General features: G+C 51.2%; 1 protein-coding gene across 1 annotated transcript in view; it reads right to left on the bottom strand.

Moving 5' to 3' along the window:
- Positions 1-1,082: 1,082 nt before the first annotated feature.
- LMX1A (LIM homeobox transcription factor 1 alpha) overlaps positions 1,083-16,475 on the bottom strand; it is a 42,446-nt gene continuing 27,053 nt past the window's right edge. Inside the window, exons 3-8 of the mRNA XM_057427375.1 lie at positions 6,658-6,890; positions 2,199-2,368; positions 1,969-2,046; positions 1,792-1,861; positions 1,486-1,656; positions 1,083-1,258 (exon numbers count right to left, since the gene is read on the bottom strand). Coding sequence (XP_057283358.1) covers positions 1,098-1,258; positions 1,486-1,656; positions 1,792-1,861; positions 1,969-2,046; positions 2,199-2,368; positions 6,658-6,890 — 883 coding nt within the window. The 3' untranslated portion in view covers positions 1,083-1,097. The remainder of the gene's footprint in view (positions 1,259-1,485; positions 1,657-1,791; positions 1,862-1,968; positions 2,047-2,198; positions 2,369-6,657; positions 6,891-16,475) is intronic.

Genomic DNA, 16,475 nt, shown 5'->3' with positions numbered 1-16,475 from the left:
GTCCAGCAGTGCTTTCCAGCTTGCACTAACCCCACACTGAACATGTCCAGATGGGGACCTGGCCACCATGCTGTCCCCATCAATCTGCTGGCAGAGGAGCAGGTACTTGGAGCCAGCCCTACTTTGGGTTTCAGTTGCACCTCAAAAACAGTAGGGCAACCAGAGAGCACCAAAAATAACCAACCCCAAAATCCAAACCTATTGCCTGAAATGAACTGATGTTCCTTCCCTGCCACTGGGCTTTTGCAACCTAAACATAACATTTATAAAAAGTAAATTATTTCATCTTATAACTTAAGTGCATTGAGTGTTTCCTTAAATATGGTTCACGCTGAAAATAAAGTTACTTTTGCTGTACAGTAAATTTCTGATAGACTTAGAAATAAACTTTGTTGATACAATCTGGCAGATGTGGCTGTGTAGGACATCACCCACAGCCACACAACTCTGCACACACACACACATGTGTATGCCCATTCACACACACATACACACACACAGCCCCGTCCGCAGGGATGGGGGTGATGTTAGGGGTTTCTAGCTTTCTATATTCACATGGGAACACCTATCTTAAAAGTCCCTGTGTTTAAACAGTGAGTGCTCAAGCTGGTAGAGGGAACAGAGGGAAAACCCTGAAGTGAAATTTTCCCCTTATTTCTCCAAGGCATTGTCAGCTTTTCAAATTTCAAACCCTGGCTGATGCTGCAGGCTCTCTCCTTGAAGATCAGCAGTTTCCTCTGATCAGACTGAAGGTGGTGTGGAGGGAATAGGGCACCGGGATGCTCCCACAGGAGCATGCCCCTCCCCCTGCCTTTCCTCCTGCTGAAACAAGAAATTTGGTTCCCCGTTTGAAATTTGAAAATCCACCAGCCAGCTGCAACAACCACTCCTGTCCCTAATCCTAGGCTCCTAAGAGAAACATGAAACTATGCAGCCCATAACTTAACTCGCTCCTTGAGAATCCCAAGCTACAACATATTGTTTGACAGCATCTCAGCAGTGTCACTTTCCCCTCCCTCCCAACCCCGGGGGCTCTGCAGCCCCTCCTGGAGCAGCGCAGCAGTGGTGCCTGCCGTGTGCTGGGGCCCACGTCACGCTCAGGAGGTGAAGTAGGAGTTCTGCATGGAGTAGAGGTGGTCGATGGGATTCCCCACTCGTGCCTGGAGCGGCCCCGCATCAGTCGTGGTGAGGAAGCAGTCACCCAGATTGCTCAGTGAGGTATCATCGCTATCCAAGTCGTGGAAGAGCGGTTCAGCACCTTGGGAAGCAGGGAAAGAGCAGAGGGGCTTCAGAGCCTGCATTCTCCTACAGCACCGTGACAGTGCCAGGTACCCCAGCTTTTGGAGTGCAAGGATTTAGCGGTGAGGTGACCACCATCTTCCAGAATCACTGCATCCCCATGCATGCCTCCACCACACAGCCCCCCACCGCAGCCCAGCATCTCCATGAAGGGCAGAAGGCAAGAGACAAACCACAGAGATTTACCATAGGGGTGCATGTGGTCTCCGGGCATCTGTGGCGGGGTAAGCCCTTGCCGGAAAGGGTCGGAGCTGTAGACACTTTGATCCATGCCCAGCAGCTGCTGGGGTGGGGGCAGAGTGGTGTAGTGGTTCAGCATTCCTTCCAGCCCTGCGCTTCCACTACCATTGGTCTGGGCTGGAAGACAAGAGCAAGTTGTCAATGCGGTGGGGCTGCTGCTTTTTTGGGGGGCCCAGCTCCCTTGGGAAGCCCAGAGAGGGCTGGGAAATAGGGAGATCCTGAATGCAAGGAGAACTGGGTGCGAGGGGGTACCTGAGCTCAGGCGCTGTGTGTTTTGCTGATCTTGCTGCTGCTGCTGTTGCCTCCTGGCAAGCTTCTTCATCTGGGTGAGAAGAATGGGAAAACCAGGGTGAAATCATGCCCTGACCAAAGTGAGGAGGGAGGGGAGCCCCAGCACCAACCTTAGTGGGGGCTACCCCTTGTACCCACCTTTGCTCGCTGGTTCTGGAACCAGACCTGCACCACACGGACACTCAGCCCTGTCTCGGCTGCCAGCGTCTCCCGAACCTTGGAGGAAGGAATGACAGCAGCATCTCATCCCACTCTGCCTTTCAGGGGGACTTCGGGAGGGAACAGAGCAGCCAGGACAAGTCCCTGCTCAGCATCCAGGACATCCCCAGTGGCTGAAGGCAGCTGAGCATGGGCCCTTCTCCCCTTACCTTCCTGCAGGGCTTGGAGGAGACCTCAAATGATGCCTTGAATGCCCTCCGCTGCTGTGTGGTCAGGATTGTCCGCGGCCGCTTGGGACGCTTGTGATCCTTCCCATCCTCAGCACCCTTCCCTGAGGTTTGCCCCAGTTTGCAAATGCTGTCCTCATCGTCACTTTTGCCTAAGGGGGGGGGGAAAGAAGCAAGTCCTTTACAGACAACAGGCCATGCACTCCATTTCCCAGCATGTCCAAAAATATCTGGGGGACTTAAGCTGGTGTTGGTGGGAATCTTCCTGTGAATGTGTGAGAGGAGCTGAAGTTTGGGGCTGCCTTCCCCACAGCAGGTCAGAGAGGGTAAAAGCTGCTGTGACTCATAGTTTGGGGCTGCTCAGCCTGCCAATGCGCTTTTGGGTTCTTCTTTGCCCCAACAGTCTGAACAGCTGCAATGTGAAATCCTAGGACACCTGATTTTCCCTCCATCAGACCCAAATCCCTGCCTGCTCTGCAGCTGTGACCAGGCCTATATTTTCCCCTTTCCATGGAGTTTTAAATCTCTCTAGCCAGAAGCTCAGGCTGCTTCAAGCTTCACCCCTCAGGTACTCGCTGCAATGTGCTGCTCCATTGCATTCCCAGGCACTGGTGTGTATCTCCCTGCTGACCTCCGCCGTGCAGGGCTGCAAGGCCTTTGGGCAGAAGCTGCTCCAGGAAAACATCTTACCAGCCCTCCTCATTTTCTGCACCACCACTCTGCTGACAGCCTCCCATGCTCAGCCATTGTGTGATGGCTGTAATGCAAGTCTGACAGCACAGGTCCTTCTCACACACAAGCTGTTATTTGCTTATAGCCTTTTCCAGAAAGTTCCTCCACCATCCATTCAGGAATTGATAACAGAACTGAGGTGCTGGTTTGGAGGCTGCAAGGCTGTTATGCCTCTGGGACATGGGGATTCATGAGGGAGTTGTAAGCCTAGCTTATAGTAATTCATGGTGAGAGCAGGTCAGGCTGAACCCCATGGCAAGACCTAATCATGGATCACACGCATCACAGAAGCATAAATCCAGTGGCAGCCCAGTCGGGAATGAGGAATGACAGGAGCAGCTCTGCAGAGCAAGGTGAGGCAGTGATTCCAGTGGAGGAGCAAGGATGCTCTAAGGTAACAGTTACCTCTTCCGTCCACGCTGCTGGGTTCTCTCCTGGGCTCGTCAGCTGATACAGAGACCTTCCCTGTGGCTAGGGCTGGGCAGGCTGGGACAGGGAGAGATCTTCACACTGGTGATCCACAAACAGCCTGGAGCTAGGTGCTGGCCCCCAGGAGACAAAGCCTTGTTGCTGCTGTGAGCTCCCTGCACAGCCACAGTGTGCCCATGGCAGCAGTGGCAATGGGAAAGGCAAACTGCTGTTTTCTTGAGTGTCCCAAAACAAGGGACACGGCAACACAGTGGGTCTGAGAAGCCCAGTGCTAGGGGTGCTGGGTGTGGAGTCTGATGGCTAACGGGGCTGAGCAGTGGCTGTCACTGCCTCCTCAGTGCCAGCACAGAGTCTACTCTGCTGAGCTGCCTGCTTTCCTGAAACCCGAAGGAGCTTGATTTTGGTGGAAGGGTAGAGAGGGAAGGGAGGAGGAATGTCAACCAATGGGGACATTTTAGTGCCTGAACCCCTTTACATCCTAATGGGAGGCAGGTGCCCCAATCCCCTCCAGTTTGCAAGGGGCAGAGCCCAGCAGGGGGAAGCCAGAGGCTCATGGACACCATCAAGCAAATGATGCTCAAAACCAATGCCAAGGGGAAAACCCGCTCGCAGCAGCCCTCCAGAGCCCTGCCCCCCACACAACACCTGCTCCGCAAATCCCTCCCAGTGTCAAAGGGAAAGAAGGGAAAGTGAAGCCGGATTTGGCAGGGTATTACTTTTAATTAACTCTCCCTTTCAAGCCTTTCTCCACCAAGGAGGGGGGAGAAATTAATGAGTGTCTGGGGCTGCCCCTGACGTCACCTGGGAAGGGGCCGGAGCAATGGATATTGTGCAGCATGCCCTTGGTCCGACCCGCCGAGCCCGCATCCCGCCGCCAGGGCCAGAACATTCCTCACTTGGGAGGATTTAGGGAGAGGAGAAACGTTAGGACACTTTTAATTGGAAAGTGGGGTCCTCTTTCAGAGGGGCTTGTTTACTTAGGCTGGGCGGCGGAGGCTCAGGGGAGGAGGTAATTGAAGCGAGGGTTTGGGAGATTACAGACAACATATGGCTCCCTTTTTATCTGTGCTTTCTCATAAAGTGGCCTTTGGCGCGCGGCGGCTGGGGGAGGGAGGCCGGGGGTCTTCAAAGCAGCAAGGGGGAGACAGGGGAGAGGTTGGACAAGCACATCGCACACTGCTGGTGAAGGGCAGCTGGGACCAGTGCCAGAGTGAAGACGCTCCCTCTGCATCCCCCGGCCTGGTGTTGGGGTCCCCAGGAGGGACATACCAGGAGGGGACAAAGCCGTCCCATGGTGGTAATCCATGTGGGATGTGCTGGCCCCCACTAAGCCACCAAAGATATACAACATCCCAAGACAAAATGTTGGTGGCCACTAAAACCAGGCAGGAACAACAGTGGGGCTAAGCTATGGGGTCTGTGGGGGGACAGGAAGGGCTGGGACCCCCCAGCCAGTAGCTGCCAGGGGATGCTGGGGCTTTGGGTTGGGTTTCCACCCAGCCAAGGGGTTGCCGTGCCCTTTTGACTCCCACATTGGCCCTTTGCATCCCTTGGGTCTCAGCTGGAGTTTCCACCTAAATAAGGATTTCCCCTGGAGGTTTTTGCTTGTTGTTCCCAGTTTGGCTAGAGCCCCTGGCAGGGGGCTGGACCACTGGCCGATGAGTCGCTGGGGAGGAAAAGCTTCCCAACCTTTCCCAAACTGCCCTTTTCCCCTATTAGGAATAAACCCAAACCGCTGTGACCAATTCACTTATTTTCCTGCAAGATGTCTCCTCATCAGTTCCTATTTTATCTGAAAGAGTCTGCACATCCCAGAAGGAAAAAATAATAATTCTTCACTCCATTAAGGACTTTCCCAGGGCTAAGGCAAGAGGCAGCACCAGTGTGCTGGATCCTGCTACTTTCCTGCCTCTCCAGCAACTCCAGCATTGGACCATCACTCACTGGCTGCCTTCAGCCACCTCTGCCCATTGCCTCACTCTTTACTGTTTAAATATCATCACTGTTATCTGGGAGGAGGATTTTTTTTTCTTTCAAGCAAGTGGGATTGCAGAGGAGCACAATACTAAAGAGAAATATGGGCTTTGAGCAATTCTTGCTCCATATCCACTGAAACCACCTGTCCCCCCCCCAACACCTGCTCCAAGCTGCATCATTGCCTGAGCCTGGCAGTGAGGACTTGGCTTTGCCATGTCTGTGACCTGCCTTGCCTCACACCTTGACAACCTAACCAGCTCCTAAGCAGGCTCGTAACACTGATTTCTATTTTATTAAATCCAATGCTTTGTTCTAGCAGGGAAAGGACAGGTTCCCCCTCCAGCCATGCTGTCAGCCCTTCCCATAGCACAGCATTTCAAAGTTGAATCTTTTCCTCCACAAAGCAGATTTCCCCCCAGCGTTGGGTTTTAAGAGTGACCCAGGTGCACAGCATAAGGTTGTGCAGCCTCTCAAGAAACAGGGCTCCATGGGGACAGCATTAACACAAGGATTTCTGCTAGCAGATCATTTCCACCCTCCTGGTGACCATTGCTGAGCTTTCTTACTAAATTTGTCTTCCTGGGAAACATTCAGATTTTGTTTGCATTGACTGTGAATACATATTTCAATGCTGATCTGATGTTCCGGGCAACCTGGCCTGGCAGTGACACCCTGGCTGGAGCAGGATGCCAGGCCCCTGCCCACCTACAGGTGCCAGGTAGGTGCCACCTCTCCTGCAGCCCCCCTCGGCTCTTCGGTGTCCCATCAGTGTCATCACACTGGGTCTGCTGTCTGGGACAGTGATGCACAGGGAAAGGACACAGAAGGTAGTCACTGGGATGCTTGGGACCATGACTTTTTTCAGAAAGAAAACTCTTGTTTACAGTGTATTTACAGCAGAGGCAGCTCCTCTATTTCCAAAGGCAAGGAGGTGAGAGATGTCACCTTTGGCCAGCATGACTCTCCCTCCTGCTCCTGGAGAGGATGTATGCCCCTCAGGATGGCGTGCTGCTGCCCAGGCCAGGGGCACAAACCATTACAGAAAGAGCCTATTGAGATGGGATGGTCCCCAGAGTATCCTCTAGCACTGCAGACCCTCCGCTCCTGAAGTACCCACTCATGCTCTTGCTACTGAGGTGGGAGAGACTCTGGTTGGAGAATGCGACGTACTTTTCCCTTTGGACCATGGGGCAGAGTTTCAGGGTAATGAGCCCAAACCTTGCTTCTAGTGAGCACCACTGCACTCACAGGGGCCTCAGAGCGGGACCAGCCAGGAAGACACTGGGCACGGGCGGCCCCTTACCAGAATCCGACAGAGCCGGGCTCACCAAGCTCAGCAGCTCCCGCTCCTTCTCGTAGTCGCTCTTACAGAGGAGCTGCCCCTCCTTCAGCACGAACTCGTCGCCCTTCTGCAGGAGCCGCTCGCAAACGCAGCAGCAGAAGCAGCGCAAGTGGTAGACGCTCTTCTGGGCGCGCATCACCAGCTCACTGGGCGCGATGGCCTCCAGGCAGCCGGCACACTTCACCGCGAAGAGCCTGCGGGAGCAAGAGGAGATCCCGCTGGGATGCCCGGCAGCACCACGGCTGCACCCACAGGTGGCGCAGTGCTTGGGACCCGTGGCAGGGAGATGGGCATCACAGGATCACGGTGTCACCCCGTTGGTGCTTTGATTGCATTGAGGGGCTGCGCACAGTGGCACTGTCTCCCTGCAGTGACACGTGCTGCATCTTGCCCTGTGCCAATGGGGATTGCTGCGTTTGGGACAACTTTAGCATTTTTGGTTGATCTGTTACCAGGTGCTTACCATGAATGCAGTCAAAGGACGAAGACACCAACATCTGCATGCTCCAGCTGAAAATCAAACAGGTGTCAAACCCAACAGACCAGCTCCCACTGTCACAAGACATGGGACACACATGAGTTTTACCAAGCCAACCCTACATTTCTACCTGCCTCCAGATCACACCTAGACATAAAGAGATGATGGAGATGGCAATGGAGCCAGTAAGCTCATCCATGTCTTTCAAGAAGCACCTGAAGAAAGCATCAGTACTGTAAGTTACCCACAGACCGCCCCATCCCTCTGACCTGGGTCACTGGCACAGCTCTGTTCCTGCTTGCAAACATAATCAAACACCCAATATATCATAAAAATCTCTACAACAGCAAGTTTTGTGTTAAGGCTGGTGACAGACTGAAGACTAAATATGTCAAAAGGAAAAGAGAAATCTCAGCTTGTTCCTTGACATTGATGGGACAGTGTGTGAAGCATCACTAATGGTACAATTCCCAGGTTTCACCACACTGGCTTTATACTTAAAAGTCAAAAATAATAATGACAGCAATAACACTGTAGGTTGAAACAGAGCTTCTCTTTCTCTGACTTTAAATGTCCTTACCAAGAAATTCAGTAGCATGATCATTGATTTATAGCTGGGGAAACTGAGGTAAGCAGAGAGGAGGCAGCAACATCAGTGTTGGTTTGAGAGGATTTGGATTCACCTGGAGCTAATCCCTGGGCTGGATGTTTTAAGTGAATGGGATGTTTCACCCAGTAGAGATGTTTGAAGATACCCCCAGATATCTGTATTTTTTGCTTGGGCCCCATAAGGAAAAAAAAGTCACTGTTTACTCAGCCTTGTCCTAAATATCTGTGGGAACTGGACATTACTAGTCCCCTGTCTTGATGACCTTGGCTCAGAAAGAGAAGTCAGAAGTCAGCACACATCCTGTGAAGGTTATCTCCGAGCATCGCCCATGTCCCAGCCCAGGGATGCCCCAGGGACCTGCATGGGGAGCAACGCATCCAGCCTTCCTCCAACCCCAGATAGCTCCCACCTCTGTGGTCCCATCCCATGTGTTTCCAAGGGAAAACCTGAGGTGCTGGGGGGCTGCAGTGCTGGGATGACTGGCTGGGAGGGGAAGGAAGAAGGGCAGCCCTGCATCCACCGGTGGGTTTTCAATCCTTTCGCTTTTTTTGGCAGTTACTAAACAAAAAACCCCGCATAGGAAATGGAAAGTGCTGAGTCAGCCCCAGCCCAACAAGGAGAGGACCAGACGTAAGCAAAACCCTCAGAGCAAAACCCTCAGAAAACGGTGATCATTTTACAAAGTTTTTGTGGTGAGCTCGATAGCCCATAAAACAAGGAGACAAGGGGCAGAATAAGGCATGTGCGTGTCTTTGTGTTCCAGAGGTACCTCCCAAAGCGAAGCCTCCTGTAACACCAGAGATGCTACACAACAGAAGATTCCCAGCAGCAAAGGTGCATGCACCTTGCTGCAGCCCATGCACAGCCTCTGCTCCTACGAAATCCCAGCCAGGCGTCATCTCATTTCCTGTCACCACTTCAGTTGCCCAACAGCTGATAAAGAAGGCAGCCAGCTGTGCAAATTGCCAGAGGGGGACAGGCAGGTTCTGCCTTGCAGGCAGAAAGCCTGGGAGAGTCGGCAGCAACTGGCTGCATCTATGCCCATCCCTTGCCTGCACGGAGCCAGTGACCCTGGGCAGGGCAGTGTCCTCCACAGTACGAGGAGGGCAGTTATGTGCAGGAGCAGAGGATAATGCCGGCCTCCCCATGCTGAGGGCAGGGTCAGCCACAGAGCATCACCTCCCAGTGCCCAGTGCTGCAGCTGGTGAGCACCCAGCTCCAGAGGCAAACAGCTGCCTGCCAGACATGCACAGCTCTCACAGGGTGAAAAGGGACACTGCCACCTGCCAGTGGTGCCTGCCAGCCTTTGAGGGTGCTGACGGCTTGAAGGGCTGGGAATGGGGTACCCAAATGTATCCCACTTTATTGGTGTTGGCTCCCTCTCGCCTTGGGGTCTCTCATGGACACTTCATGCCAGCATGTGGGCTATGCACACTCCCTCCTCAGTTTTCCCAAAATGGTGGGGATGAGCATGAGAATGGGGTGCATCACTCTCCCCATGATAGCCAAATCCTGGGAAAGTCACAAATTGTAGCATACCCCAAGAAGTAGGAAAGAGGTGTTGTGAAATTTTCATAAACCACCAGTGTCACTACGGAAAGTGGAAAATCATCAAACAAAAGGTGGAGGTTAGGGAGTTTATAATTCTGTGTAATGATATTAGTAGCTTTTATTTTTGTACATTCAATTTTAATTTCCCAGGTTTCCATACAACTCTCTGTCTCTAAGATGTATGTATTTCCAAGACCCAAGTGACTACCCTGGAAGGAAAGGGATGTATATTCCTTCTAAAGCATCCCTTCTGGAGGGTTATTTTCTTCTTGTCCCAGCTCTGAGAAACTCAGGCTTGTGTTAATATTTTTGTAATTGTCTTTAATTATGTCTCTCATATCAAAGTGAAGGTGATTTGATTGCTCTGGTAACACATTCTCACCCTGTCGAAATGAAGCTTTACCTGTTGGGATTACTAACTGCTCTCAGTAATAAAATATTAATAAGCTATTACATTACTGCTATCTGATCTTTACAAGTGAATGCGTCCAAAATCTCTATTTCCAGGACACTGATTAAAGAACCATAAACTTTTGCCAATTAAGCACAGTAGCACCAACCAAGCGATGGATGTTTCTAAGCCCAAAGCATGTTGCAAAACAGGAAGGTGTGAGATTTAGGTAAATGGATGCCTAATATTACGCACTTAAAGCTGTACTTAAGTTGCTGAATAAATTACTTTCTTTCCAAATTGCTGAGTTCCCAGCAGCTCCCACTGAGAGATGCCAGACGGACCAGTCATCTTTCACTGTCCAATGCAGGACTCCCCCATCCCTGGGCAATGTAAGATGCAGAGAAATCCCCATAAAACCTCTTTCACAGTATAAAACCATTAAGAGCTCCTTATAAATCCACAATAAACCAAGATCTTAGGCAGTAAAAGGTCACAACATAAAAACTTCAGCCTACCACAGGTAGTAATGGGGAGAGTGCAAAGGGCATCCCAGATCTCTACAGTCCTGGAACAGCCCTGGACAGTACCAGCTCCTGTACAGGAACTGGGGAGGAAGAGCATGCATGGTTAACAACCCCCCCATAGATAACCCCATGTATGGGTAACCCCATGCATGAATAATCCCACTGGAGAACAACCCCATAATAAGGGCAACCTCACATAGGATAACTAGCACAGACAACTCCTGCACAGGTAACCCAACTGGTCAGCCAGAGATGGGGCTGAAAGGAAGTTTTCTTCCGGCACCAGATCTAGCAATTAATTTAACATTTTTGCCTGAGCAAGGCACACCAGCCTGGATCCAGAGATGTTTTCCTCCACCTCTGAGATCTTCAGCTCTGTGCCCAGCTCCCTCCTTGCAGAACACATGAGATACTTTGTCCCCTCTCTCCCTCTTTGTGCCTCCCTTCAGCTGCAAAGGGGACTTTGGATGACATTTCTCTATAGGAGGCTGCACGGAAGAGAAGGGTGGGACTTCAACAGATTTTAAACCAAGAACAAATTACCTACCCTTAGATTTCAATAGAAGTGCTTTTATTACTGCCATCATGGGGATGGCAGAAGACAATTTTTCCTTTCGTAGCCTGGGGTTCAAAAGTTAAATGAGGCTTGGCTAGCAGCCTTTGGGTTTGTTTAACCACGTAGGAAGCTGGCAGGCACAGTGCAGGACACTGGACAGGGTGACCTGCTCAGCACTGTGATGCTCAGTAGAAACCTAGCCTGCCACAGACAGCTCAGTGAAAGTCTCATTGAAGCACAGACAGTGACAATTTGTAAATCAAAACAAACCCACTCGATCTAGCAGAAACTGGGACAAAAATATGGTGATGCCAGCAATTTTTATCACAACAGACAACCTTTTGCTTCTGATCTTACAAACGTTCCTGTTTCTATACTGATTAATCTGCGTTATTATTATTATTAATTATTATTTTGCATTTAGGTCCCTTTTGAAATGAAAATCCACAGTTTTGAAACAGAAGGGGGGGGGGAGGCAGGGTATTCAAGAAGATTTTGAAACAAAATATTTTGCCATTTCCAGAAATGCAACATTTCTGCTGGAAGGTTCCTAAACAAACTAGCCAGCCTTACAGATGTCCCCCTTTTCTCTGAGACAAAGTCTCACTTCTCTACACAATCCCTCTTCCTCAAGAAAGCCATCCCAGACCTCTCCTTTTGGGTTTCCCATCCATACAGCATCACTGAAACCTAGAAATTTCTACACGTGTCTGAAGGCACCTCTGGGACAGCTCATCCCATGTCCTCTCTGACACCGATGGAGGGGGAGGTGTACGGGCAGACCCAGTTTCTCATCAGAGTCACTACCCCCTCTTTCTCCCTTTATTTTGAGCTGACAGACTGAAAGGAGCTGTGATTGACGGGCGCTTCCCGTCTGCTGTCTGTCTGCGTGTGTCGCATACAAACACAGCCCTTTGGAGCCTCCCCGGGGAGGGGGCAGTGGGTCAGGGATGCCGATATTAAATAGTGATGGACAAACCTCAAACGCTGCACAGAGGCTTGGCTCAGGCAGCAGGTAAGGCAAGGCAGCTCGGCTGGGCACAGGAATAATTTCCTGCCTGCCTGCACCAGCCTAGCCCAGGGATGTGCTGAGAGGGTCCCTCAAGTGACCACACAAGCTCCTGGCTGAGGGCTGGAGCAGGTGCCATAGGTACCAGTCCCTGTGAAGCAGCTGCCCTGCCCATCTCCCTGCCAGGGCTGCCCACAGCAGATGCATCTGCAGGGATGCTGGGTTTTCCAGCACCTTGGTGCAGGGACCTGACTCATCTCTTGCTCTCAGCATGGCCCAGGAGGAGTGTAAGCAGACCTCAACCAACCCATCCAAGCTGTAAAGGGCTCCAGCCAGGCCATGCTCACAGACATCCCTAATCAATGTCTCTCTGGAGAGCAAAGCCATGACCTCAAAATGGGGATGAGCCAATGACCATGCATGGCACGAGAGGTGCAGGAGGAGGCTGGAGGCAAGCACCGGCAATAAGCAGCAGGGCTCCATGTGTATGGATGTTGGATTGAGTTGTCTTGGCACTGGGTCATCTTCTCACTCACTGTCACTCATCAGAAAGGGGGAGGGCAGCACCAGGTCCGCCAAGGGCTGGCAGTGGAAAAATGCCAGTTGTTGTCAACCCTGCAAGCATGGCTTGGGAAAGATTTGCTGTCCTGCTGCTGCTGGGCTCACGTCACTCTGTCCTTCCCTCCAGCCCTTGTGGGGCAAAAGGATGAGGCAGAGGGACTGTGGCCAAGAAGGAAGGGAGAGGGATTCACCCACTATGTATGGTGCCTGCAAGCGCAGACTCCAGCCATAGGCATTGGGGACAACGTGGATGTTCAGCTCCCAGGAAGTGTGCTGAGGCCATGAGAGGAGCTAGGAAAGGGCTGAGACCATCTCTGTGCTGCAGAGAGCAGGCTGGCATGTCCTGGGGTTAAGGAAAAGAGATTCAGATGGCAACCCAGCACCAGCGAGCACAGGAACCTCCAAATCCACACCAGGTCTCCAGATTCCCAGGCTGATGCAGGAAAGCACCCCCAGCCACCCTTCCTGTGCATCCCAAGCCCTCAGAGAGCACTCTGGTGTGATGAAGGAGGGATGTTTTCCCCGGGACTGTTCTTCTGACCCTTCTCCGTCTCCTGGCTCCCTCCCCCTCTACCCTGAGGCGGACAAGTGTTCGCTTTACTGCCTGGCAACGGGGCCGGGGCTAAGCTTGCTAAAATATGAGTGTTTTTTGGCTGGAGTACTAGAAGGCTGCAGTCCTACAGAGAGAAAAAAATTGAGCACTCCATGCCATGGCTCCAGAAAGGGGGAGAATTAGGTTTCACACCGAGCAGGCTGGACCATGGCATTCTTTAGTTAATGCTTAACAAACGCCCAAACAAAAGCGGCCAACTTCGCTGCGTGTTTGTAAAATGTATTCTCAGCAGATTCGGGTTTATTGGGGAATTCACTCACTTTGCAGCAAGTGATGTTTTCCTTTTTTTTTTTTCTTTTTTAATTTCCCTTCCCCTCCCCCCCCCCCCCCCCCCCAGCTCAAGCCCTTCTCATTCCTGCTGCTTGAATGCATCTTCCAACCCTTCAAGGGGACATAGCAACCGGGCTGAAATGGGCTTATTTCATCCCTTAGGCTGATGTGAGCTCGCCTTCATGGCCCTTGGGAGCAAGTCCTTCCCGGGATCCAGTTTAGCTGCTGCTGGCAGCCAGGAATGGGGAGTCCAAAATATCCTTGGCCTCTTGCAAATCCACCCCTGAGCAGTAGGCTGGTGGCTGTATTCTCTGAGAGACCAGTGAAAGCAAGGAAAGGAGGTGAAGCCTGGGTCCTGCTTTTAACCTTTCTTCACCTAACCCAGCTCTCTCAGGGTCCAAAGCCAATGGTCCTACCCCATCCAGCATCATGTTCTGCCATGCACCCCAGCCCTGCACACATCCCAGCCTCGGAGAACCCATCACAGTGGCAGATGCCAACAAGCACAGTTTGCTTTCAAAGGCAGAACTGCTGTCAGTGATGGCTGCAGTGTGGAGGCAGGGGGACAGCCCTGTCCAGGGACCCCAGAGGCTTTGGAGGTGTTAAACTCAGGGATAAACTGGGGGATCCATGCATGGGAACCCCACAGGAGAAACCCTAAATGAGCTCTTGCCTTGATGAGAGCACCTAAGATGGTCTTACATCCCCTCCTGGAGCCTGGTGCTGTGGCAGAGGATGCCAGTGACAAGGGACACGCTGGGGACAACAGACATACGGGGAACATGGTGGCAAAGGGGAAAGGGAGTTGGCATCTGTTGGACTGTTTAACCTTCCCTCTGCTACACATGAACCATCTGAGCCTTCCCAGGAAAGGGCACCTTCACCCCTGCCTCCTGGGTGAGGTCAAAAGCGGTCACTTAACACCCCCCCCAACCCTCCAGAGACCACACTGTGACACACAGGGGCACCACTAGAATGAAAGGGTTAAATAAACAGACAAACGAAACCTTCCCAGCAAACAGCTGCTGCCAAAATACACTAACAACCCCCAAGCCTTCTCTACACCAAAATAAAAGGTCAAGCAAGTGCATGGCTTCTAAGGCTGCTTTCAGTTGCTCCATTTCCGATGAAGGGTATACTATTAAGACTTTCACCAGCAAGATCCTACAGGAGCTGAGAGCTATGGGTTCCCTGCAGGCCCTTGGGGAGCCTGATAAAATTCCTTTACTGACTTCCTGGGCAAGGCCAGTAGAACAAGACCAAAATGCTGATTTTACTCCATTTCCCTAAAGGCTGCTCCTTTTTGTGCCCCTCTCCTTCCCTCTCCCCCCCCCCCCCCCCCCCCCAACAACACATAGCATAATGCAGGGAGCTGGCCCCATCACAGATCTGGTTTTGGAGGCAAGAGGGACACAGGTAAGAGGGGGAGAGGCACACAGAACACTGTTGTCCACAACACTTTGTCCAAGCACAAACACCATCTGAATGGAGACAATCCAAGGACCAATCCCACCCATCCCATAGCACAGCAATTCTGCATCCCAGCCAGTACATCTCCCACAAAGCTGAATTTCGAGCAGCGACCCCTTCCCCCTCGATGCCCCCAAGAAAACAAGGATAATTGAAAAAACACAATATCACTAGTCAAATTTAATATTGAGAGTGAGTGAGCGGGAGCCAGAGGTCAGAATTAATTACACCCCACCATATTTCAGCACGCTGCCGCGGCTCCATGTCCTTTCCTTGGGGAGCAGTGCTTCCATAGAGAGGTCGACAGACATTATTAGAAAGGACTGATTTAAACGTACCCCCAGGAGCTTTTCAGCTTGTCTCTTCAGAGCCTTTGTTTGTACTGAGATTAATGGAGAGGCAAATGATGGAAAAGCAAAGTCACCAGGAGCAAGAGGATGTGCTATCGCCGCCACCACCCTGATTTGGCTGGCTTTGTAAGGAGGGCAGGAATAACTAGGAGAGAAGGAAATGCTGTTCATGTCATTCATTTTGCACATAAAAATGTGATGATCTTGAAACCTCATTTTTGCTTTCCAAGAAATGGATATCCTGGATAAAAAATCCTGCGGGCTTGTTTTCCTGCCCCCTTGGGGATTTTACACACCCATTGGTTTTTTGATGTGCTGGACCACTTCGGGGGGAAGGAGCTATTTTCATTCTCTTCCAGCTTAAGGTACCCCCTCTTGCAAGTCATTATATTTGCTTATGAATTTTTTTGTAAACCTTCTGTGATGGACAATGAATATAGAAGCAAAAAATCAAAAGCTTTTATTTTGCGCTCAGAATTTTGACAGGAGGATTACAAAAAAAAAAAACCAAAACCAAAACAAAACCAAACCCCACAAAAAACAACAAAACAAAAACAAAAATTACTCCCCCAAAAAACAAAAGGAAAAGAAAGACCAGTCAGATCAAGTGTAGAAATATCCTTCCTCAAGGATAACCAGCCTGAGCAACCTTTCAACACTCAAGCCAGCCCTATTCTATGCAGAAGAAGGGATAGGGACCTCTTGTCCCTTCCAGCCCTGACTCCCCCATGATGCCATAAATCCACTTCCACCTTGTACCAACAGGTTTAAAAAGGGATCAGGCAAGTCCAGGGGACCAAGTCCACTCCAGCCTGGTCCCACAGGACCTCACTCTTAGGACCACCCAAATTCCTGAGTGCCCAGGGCTCCCCTGGCTTTCTGAAAGCATCACTTTCAAGGGCACATACACTGGGTGCAGCCGTACCTCAGCGCTGGGGCTCCTGACTGCTCTCCCGTCTCCTAGGCTACAATTAAGGCTTGTGTTTTCCTTTATTAAACAGAAAACCCATGTTTCCCCCAGTGGCTCTCTGAGCATCCGGGGACAGGGCCACAGGAGCCAGCGTTTCCCAGGCATTTAAAATTCACAGGACATTCGTGCTGACGTGCCAATGTGGCAAACTCTCATTAGGAGGCAGCCAATATCCTGTCGAGCTTCCTGGTGTTCTGGCAGCTATAAAAATTGCTCAGCTGTATGAAAGCTAAACAGAGTAAACTAAGCCCGACACAGAGACCAGCTGCTTCAGACTGGCTCAGCAAGCAGAGATCTGTGGGAGCACACAGGGAACTGCCAGTGAGGAGATATCAGTCTCGTGGCTGGGTTATTTCTTGCCTTATCTTTTATTTCCATGTGTCCCAGTTCACCCTCACACAGGGTTTTGCATAAATATTGTCT

The sequence above is a fragment of the Pezoporus wallicus genome, unplaced genomic scaffold (genome assembly GCF_028554395.1).
Source record: "Pezoporus wallicus isolate ANWC-B61680 ecotype Strahan unplaced genomic scaffold, APGP_CSIRO_Pwel_v1 scaffold_7107, whole genome shotgun sequence".
Lineage (NCBI taxonomy): Eukaryota > Metazoa > Chordata > Aves > Psittaciformes > Psittacidae > Pezoporus > Pezoporus wallicus.
The sequence above is the reverse complement of the archived record's forward strand: the minus strand, read 5'-3'. Positions and strand labels throughout refer to the sequence as shown.